At 39.3% G+C, this 9106-nt stretch overlaps 1 protein-coding gene across 2 annotated transcripts; it reads left to right on the top strand.

Moving 5' to 3' along the window:
• The first annotated feature begins 3935 nt into the window (after positions 1-3935).
• LOC134647836 (uncharacterized) lies at positions 3936-8651 on the top strand. Of its 2 annotated transcripts, none has more exons than XM_063502163.1 (2): positions 3936-4175; positions 6880-8651. In XM_063502163.1, the coding sequence occupies exon 2, from the start codon at positions 6886-6888 to the stop codon at positions 7381-7383; it is 498 nt and encodes a 165-aa protein (XP_063358233.1). In that variant the 5' UTR covers positions 3936-4175; positions 6880-6885; the 3' UTR covers positions 7384-8651. The 2 variants fall into 2 exon arrangements, with proteins under 2 accessions (XP_063358233.1, XP_063358232.1); XM_063502162.1 differs by lacking the exon at positions 3936-4175 and adding an exon at positions 6516-6714.
• The last annotated feature ends 455 nt before the right edge of the window (positions 8652-9106 follow it).

The raw sequence follows: 9106 nt of genomic DNA, 5'->3' as shown, positions 1-9106 counted from the left end.
AAATTTCAGCTCAATCGGAAACCGGGAAGTGGATCAAATTTAACTTGCAAGATTTGATTACAGACAGACAACGGTCAGGTGAAAGTAAATAAAACCGGCCAAGTGCGAGTCGGACTCGCGCACGGAGGGTTCCGCACCATCAACAAAAAATAGAGCAAAACAAGCAAAAAAACGGTCACCCATCCAAGTACTGACCCCGTCCGACGTTGCTTAACTTCGGTCAAAAATCACGTTTGTTGTATGGGAGCCCCACTTAAATCTTTATTTTATTCTGTTTTTAGTATTTGTTGTTATAGCGGCAACAGAAATACATCATCTGTGAAAATTTCAACTGTCTAGCTATCACGGTTCGTGAGATACAGCCTGGTGACAGACGGACGGACAGCGAAGTCTTAGTAATAGGGTCCCGTTTTTACCCTTTGGGTACGGAACCCTAAAAAGGGCTAAGTATAATCAATAGCTCTTAGCCGTCGGCCTCCATATATATGTATTTTCAAATAATTGCAATAGTAGTAAATGAAAAGCGTGCATCCATGCAGCTCAAATTCGTGACTACACCGATATTTAGCGGGTTGAGCGTTATCATTTTGCATAATGACCTCCAGTAACGCTGGGTGCGTGTAGATACTGCATTTATAATTAATATTATCTACCTCAGCGGGGCCCGGTGTCACAAGGTGTACTTCCATTATTCCGAGAGCGCTCGGCTAAGAACCGCAGGTGCATTATGGATGGGTTTATCCATGCACGCGATAGAAATAAATAAGTTTCACTTTTTAAGAGGATAGTGGACGACCGCTTCCACACAAACGTAACCCCTATTTTCCTTCCTGGATATTGACTTTATGGATAATATTTGGACACAATTTATTGTATACTAGCGACCCGCCCCGGCTTCGCTTCTTGAATCACTCTATCTATTAAAAAAAACGCATCAAAATCCGTTGCGTAGTTTTAAAGATCTAAGCATACATACAGACAGACAGACAGCGGGAAGCGACTTTGTTTTATACTGTGTAGTGATAGTGATTGATCATGGCTATACCCCTTCGTTTGACTTTATACTTCGATTTTTTATTACTATAAAGGTCAGGAGCAAAATACAAATTCCATAAAGTTCGTTGAAAGCTCCTATCTCCTATAAAAAGAAAAAAATCGAGCTATAGGTAGTTAATTTACATCAAATCGCATACAAATATTTTCTAAAATGTTAATATCTAGAGAAGAAAATGGGGGCTACGTTTTTGTATATGTAGAAACGGTCGTCCACTTTCGTCTTAACAGCATTTTATTGAAAGATACATGGGTACACTCATTCATTTTATCATGCTGTCACTTATAGACACCCTACTATTATCATATATGCCATGCCGGCCTCGCCAAGGTGACAATCGCTTGCGTTACGACAGCGAAACGCTTTGTGTCTCTATCTCTCTTCCATATTACTGCAACAGTGACAATACGTAGCTTTTAGTTCGCTACGGAGCGTAAGCGATTGGCATATTGGCTACGCGGCCTGTAGTATGTAAGTACAGTCGGCGTCAAAAATATGTTTACATTTTTCGCCTTATTATAATGGAGTAAGGTGCAAAAGTGTAAACATATCTTTGCCGTCGACTGTACAAGCGGGGTTTTGAGAGCTGTAATAACTATGCGTAATTAAAAATCATCATTTTCTCCCGCGAATCCTTCGACTGTGGAATAAATTGGATGGCAAGGTTTTGTTTAGTTTAGACACTAAGGGCCCGATTCGGATTTTGAAATAGATATCTATAAGATATCTTTTAGACATCACCAAGATACGATAACGATATTTTTAGGATCTAACCTGTTAAATTTGACATTTCCGCAATTCTGGAGATACTCTTGAACGATTTCCACAATATATGACTTAGAGATCCAATTCACATCTAATAGATATCTAACTCTATCTAACGTAAAAGTGACATTGGTTGCCCGAATTGAGCTGCAAAAGAGAACTAGTTGAAATCTAAACTAGAATGGATCTAATACGTGTCGTCTCTTGTGAATATCTTGAAGTTCGAATACGGCAGTAAGGTAATGTTTAAGATAGGAGTGTACAGATTTGATGAATTGTCTACAACACTCATTTAACACCTACCCCTTGAGTGTTACCAGTGACTGTAAACTGAAATAAATTTCACGTACTTACTAAAGAAAAAGTTATATAGGTAGGTAGCCTTTCGTTTTACCCTACCAAGACTTTAGAAGCCTTTTTTATTTGACATCTATTTCAGTTTATAATTTATATATCTAACTGGTGACCGAAGAGCTGGCGGCTACCTCGCACAACGTATCAGCATTGCGATACAGCGAGGAAATGTCGCCAGCATCCTTGGTACAATGCCTCAAGGGCCTATTTTAGATTTAAGCTAGTTTTTAATTTCTTTTAGTAATACACTGTATATATCTTGTTTGTAAATAAATGATTATTCATGTATATATCTATAGGTAGTAGTGTGACTAGTTAAAAACATAAATCAAAATGCGGCGGCATAAATAAATAAATGGCGGCGGTCACGGAGGGCGGGGACAAAAGGGAATGAAGCAACAAAACTGTATATTACTAATAATGGGGAAGAGGTGTCCATGGATTACATACATATATATATTTCAGTAAGCTACTTGGTAGCAGATCACTATATTTTCAAGTTAAGGGCAATGTAAGGGCAATTTAGAACAAATTTCCGGTACTACATATTCCGCTTGAGGTATAATACCAGGACTAGGACAGTATATCTGAGATCTCCTAGTGAGTATTTAATTCTTTGTTATATCTGCTGCAGTCAGTTAGATAAGGGATTAATATAATAAGTAATACCTAAATTCCGGCATGGGAATTCACGATTACGCATGCTGTGACCCGCTTGTGCGGCCCATTTCTACCCGGGTAACAAACCCATGAGTCACCGTCCGCCGCTGCAATTTTGGCCACAGTTTAGTCCGACGGGCATCTCTGTTGTCACTCAGCGATTAACGTGTTGGCCCCCGTCCAAAGCCTGTACTTACTTGTATATACGGTATACACCGGTATATACCGTCCCTTTGTTTATAGACTCTGTGGCATGTATTTTCACATACTACGTGGGTTTTCCTCTGGCGACGCGGATGCCGGTAGGTACCTACCTACTTGCATGAAATTAGTAAAATATTGTACGCATTACTATAGTCAAAAGACAAAATTAAAAATAATAGGTAATTTAAGTATGGGAACTTTTTTAGTGCACTAAGGTATTTTATTAGGTATTCTGTCAAATAATTATATACTAAGTATTAAATTTGTTGATGTGCAATAAAATGACATTTATGTACATACCTACATACATATACTTATATGATACACTAGGATACAATATTTCACTAAATATTGAAAGATGAGGTGGTAAAACTAGAATCACAATGATAAGCTGATAAGTTCTGTCACACAACATAGATAGATACTTACCTACTTTTGCAGAAGATTAAATAGGTAAATATTCAGCCACCGACTAAAAACGCAAGATCTTATAAATTAGAAAATAAAATTAGGTGTCAGTTATTATTGTTTTACATTCTTGCATCATTGCACATTGAATTGCAACTCGTTAATTATTGAATTTACAGACTGTGCATTATAATGATGTCATGTTAAATTTGCTTATTGGTTTGACTAAATTGCATACTTACCTAAGTAAATTAATGCAGAATTATAAAAATATATGTAGGTACATAATCATTGTTATAGTTAATGAAATCAAGATATTGGTACTTAACCTTAATTTCAGGGTAGTGATGTTGGATAATTAAGAAGGAATTTCTACACACATTATATACTATGCTTGCAAGTTGCATATGCCTATATACAAAATCAACAGGTAGGTACTAGGTAGGTATATAAAATAATATAAAATTTCCTTTTCAGTGAGGTAAGTACTCAGCTGAACAAAGGAAGGATCTAGATAATTAGGTGCGGACAAAAATAGTCTGTGCGTAGTCGGGCCCTGGCCAGATGACGTCACGGCCAGGGCCGGCGGCGGGGCAAGACGGGCCCCGCGCCAGTGCCGCGCGCGCCGCCCGCCTGGTCGCACGTACCGCTGCAGCCACCTAGCGCCAGTCTCGCCCACCACTCCACCCCCCCCCCGCCGGCTGCCTACGCGCTCCCGAACACACAGACGGTGAGTATTTGACAACCTATCAATCTACCCGCCTCGCATGCTACCCTAGTCTACACGTCACATATGCGCTAGGAAAGTTATTGTCCAACTGCAGCGACCGATGCACCTAGGTGACAAGCCGTTGCAGATTTCTCCCCCGGCTCTAATGGGTGCAGCGATCCCACCTAACGACACACATATCTACATCTATTACTAGTATGTAATTGCACTTTTTATTGTTAATTGGACTGTAGTTTTCTTGTATCGAAGAGCGAGTCAACCTTGGCGCATCGTGCATTGCAGCGGGGACCTTGCAAGTCACGCGTCACACTAACCTCGCCTCACGCCGTGCTCGTACCTTTACCGCGTTTTCCCTCGATAACGTTTCCAAGATGATTCGTATTCTGAGTACGGTTTCCATTGCTCCGCCTACTCACAGAGCGCGGCGTCTAGCAAAGTTGTTTCATAGGACTGCCCCGCAATGGATTTGAAACGATTTCATAAAGTCGCGTAGTAAATGCGACTTGGTAAGGACTTAGTGTTGATAGCCGCGTTTGACGGAGCGGACGCAAACAGCTGACCGATGACGACGTATTTCTTTTTGATAGATAAAGAGTAAATGACGCGGTCCATCGAGGACGTTAGAGATCATTATTGAATGGTATTTCCCGTTTAGTGCTAAACTAACTTACAAATGATTCGCCCAAATGACAGTCATTACTGAAGTTATTGTGTTAATCGAATCGGTCGTTTGAATATGTAAGTTAATGCTTTACCAAATCAGGTACCTAATATGGGTAAGTATAAGATATTGAGGCGTGCGTGCACACGCATACCTACCTACATATGTACAAGGGGCCTCGGCGTTTCCCGAGTTATCGTGCTGGAAAAACACGCCATACTTTATCGCAGCCGTGCTCACAATCTGCAGTGCAATTCAGCGAGTAGAACTTCAACGTAACCGCAACGTTTCACTATCACTAACTAGAATATGTTTACTCGTTATGTTTATGCGTGTATCCCGCTGTAGTTGTAATAAAGTTTTGTTGCAGTGCATTTATGCATGGATAGCAACACATACGTGAACAGATAGGCGTTGCAGTATCATCCGCTCGCCTTCACTGGCGCCGGCGCTTTTATTGCATATATTTGCTTCATTTAGGGCACGGGACCAAAACGATAAAATTGAAAGGAGATCGTCGGCTTTTCCTCTCACCGTCTTACCAAATGCACCGCACCCGCTCGAGTTTACATTACTTTCTTGCCTTCATTGGCCCTAAATTATCATTTTTATATGAGTTTGAGTTGTAGAACTATAGGTATATTTCAAGTAAGAATTCTGTAGGTACTAAGAATATTATGTATACTTACATACTTATACTACTAACCTATACTGTATTAACAAAAGAAACTTATTGCACTTTTGACTTTTTAAAGCATTTTAATTTAAATAAGTTTCGTTATTAGTTTAGTGTAACCCAAGTAGTTAACAAGTGATGCGCGAAATCTGTTTTTATTTTCTATTTATTTTGAACGTTTTATACATCAGGTAAACATATAGAATGGAATGGATCTATTTACTCATTCGTTTACTGTATTCGTTGTTGACGCTGAGGCCCGGGTTGTGTATATTTTTCACCTCGAGTTGGCATTGAACGTGGTCCACAAAACCGGTAGGTCGCGGTTACCCTTCGCCGAACATTGAGAGACGCGCTTACCGCCTGTTGCGACTCGCTATCAATACACTTCGATACTGCACTTACAATTTAGGTAAATTAGTCACTTATATGCCAAAATAATGCATTGACGAAAATGGACAAGTCCATTACATAATTCACTGGCAGCGTTGGCTTTCAAAGATAAGTCAGATTAAACATGACCGGCACACAGCCAGGGCGTAAAAGGGGTTTTTAGCACCAGATCTTTAGGAGGGGGCAAAGTTGATGTTTAACTCCTCGTGCATAATACTGATACCCGAGCAAGCGAAAGTTTACAAAAATGAACCACGAGCATAATGAGTTGTTCGAAAAGTAGAACCTTGAGCGTTGTGCGGCTTTCAAAGCAGGAGGATTAAATATTCTTTGCTACCGAGTGAAACACAAAATGTTTCACCACAACAATGCGAGGAAAATACTAACTTGTATATGTAAATTACAAATCAAATCCAAATTAATGCTAAGTATTATTTATCGTCCAAAATCATTACTTAACAGTTAATTCCACTAGCCAACAAAAGCATCTCAAAACCCGGTGTTATTCAGTAGTTATAGTATCAAGTGGGTCGTACTGTGTCATCTATTTAATACAATCATAGGTAGTTTAGTTAGGTAGCTCGCAATATGACGCTATTAACAGTCACAAGCGTGACGCACTGTCATCAAGCTGTTCGCGGTAAACACCGCAAGCCTGTAGGTTGGCAATCCTCGCCCACTTGAAGCGCCCGATCGTGGTCACCCGTGTAGCCCCGCGCGCGACATTGACACACATACTGTGGCCAAAGATTCACGTTTCAACTTAGCACTGCCACTGGGCTAGCGACATTATGAAATCGCTTGATCTTGTAGGTAGTGCTCCGCATCTGTAAATGTTCTTTCCTCGTCATATTTTTCCGCAACACAATTCAGTGTGGCTATGGTGTTTACCTACGTCATTTATCGATTATGTACCATTTACAATGACTAGGTGCCTATGAACATGTTATAAATGTGTCATTTTTTTATTTCAGAGTGAAATGGTGAGGAAATACGAAAGAATGAGCGGCCGCCAGTCTTGGAACGAAGCCGACATGGCGAGGGCTGTAGCAGCTGTAGTTTCAGGGAAGATGGGGTACAAACTGGCAGCCAGGACGTTCCACATACCGCGCTCGACCCTACAGCGGCGCGCCAGCAAGATACGGTACCAGCAGCCCGACGACCCCAAGCCCATCATGGGCCACTACAGGCGCGTTTTCACGGAAAGCCAAGAGAAAGATTTAGTCGGCTACATCAAGAGTATGGAGCAATACTTCATGGGCGTATCTCGCCGAGACATCAGGGAGCTGGCGTACCAATATGCTGAAGACAACCACTTGAATCATCCCTTCGATACCAACTCGAGAATGGCCGGCGAGGACTGGGTCAGGAATTTCCTTAAAAGGAATCCCGAGCTGATGCATAAATCGGAAAAAGACTTTGAGCTGGAGCCGGTGAACTTCGACCAGTTTTATCACTTCATGGTTCAGTTCTCATGATTAGTGGTTCACCAGTGGCATTATTCCTATACAATAGAAAGACCTTGTCTGAAAAACTGTAAACTATAAGAAACCTCAAGGTAACACGAAGACGTTACTTGCCGCTCAAAACAATTTATAGCGCCATGGCCTCTTTTCACAAGACATTCAAGCATTGCAAACCATGGCTAAAGATTTGACTATTGAAAAAACCAAGAGGGAAAGTTTATAAAAATCTATTTTTAATTAAATGTAGGGAACAAATTAACAAAGCTCAAAAATAGAGGAAAGTTTTACAAGATAGCTAATTAACAAAACCGTGTAGTTCTTTAGAAACTACTTATTTTTATTGCTATGATTGTACTTATCGTTTTAATGGAATCAAACCATCCGTTAATTCTTAATTTATAGTTTAAAATTCTGTTATTTAATAGTAAATTTTATCTTGCTAAATTAAGGGCTGTGATAATAAGAGAAATGTATATTTGTGGAACATATCAAGATATAGAGGTGTTGTGTAGGTTTAGAAGGGATAATGGAACGGGAAAGGATTGTTAAAAATCTCACATGCCAAGCATGAGTTAATGATATAGATAAGGGTCAAGCGAACCATTAAGGAAAGCTAATTAAGTTATCAAATATCGTTAATGTTGGAATGATATAGTGGATTTTTTAGTCGAACTTTTTATTATATCTGATTCTATTTACAGTTCTTAGCCGAAGATTATTTTGGACAAGTAGGCATACTCGTAATATGGAATGCAAGGCAAATCAAGCGTGTAATAAGAAAATAAATATCAGTACATATTTTAGAACCCATGTGAATCTACAAGTGTAATATTGTTCCTCAATATTTTGATTGTATCATAGCTCGTTCGTTGAATCCAAAGGCGCGCGCTACCGCAGGCTCCGGCGCAGGTATCGACTAATGTGATAATCGGTGATTGGTGATATTAGTGGAAAAAAGATAATTACAGATCGGACTAACTTTTTAAACTTGGTTCTTTAAATTAAAACGAAATATTTATTATATAATTATAAGACATTAAGTACCTTATATTTTTTGTCGTTACCTGATTTAAGTTTTGATCTCTTAAGTTAGTTTAGGATCTAGATTATTTATTTAGCCTCAAAAATATTAAATTTGTTTAAGAGGTTTATTATGGGACCGCAATCACCTACCTACATGTATGCCAAACCCGTTGATGATTTGAGATTTATTTTAATTTAATTCTTAAGTACTTACTTAATATTAGTGTAACTACGTTCAATAAATATTTTAAACTTTACTATGATTTAATTATTTCAAGCATTCCAAAAGGCCGTAACCGATGAATAAATTCTGTAAAGCTAGATATAGACTAGCAAGAACTTACATGCAATTTTCATTACATTGCGGTATCTGATCAAACTTTTGAATGCAGTTTACCTTAGTAGTCGGCAACGTAACGTAAATTGCACGCGAGTTCTTGCTAGTTTACGCCTCGTTTCCCTAAGCATCAATCAGGATCAGCGGTAAAATATCTAATCACCTAAAGATATGCTAATGAGAATCAACAGTCAGCAAACAAAGATCATGGGCACCTCATACATAAACAAATAAATATTACAAGCCATGTCACTCGCCCAACAGAAAGAACTCTAAACGACACTGTTGATATGTACCGTGTATATGTAGAGGGCCTGACTTAAGAGCCCATCAACGTGCACACTAGCGCCACTGCTAAATAATCGTGATTATTTA

The sequence above is a fragment of the Cydia amplana genome, chromosome 5 (genome assembly GCF_948474715.1).
Source record: "Cydia amplana chromosome 5, ilCydAmpl1.1, whole genome shotgun sequence".
Classification (NCBI taxonomy): domain Eukaryota; kingdom Metazoa; phylum Arthropoda; class Insecta; order Lepidoptera; family Tortricidae; genus Cydia; species Cydia amplana.
This window is presented reverse-complemented; position numbering and strand designations above follow the sequence as displayed.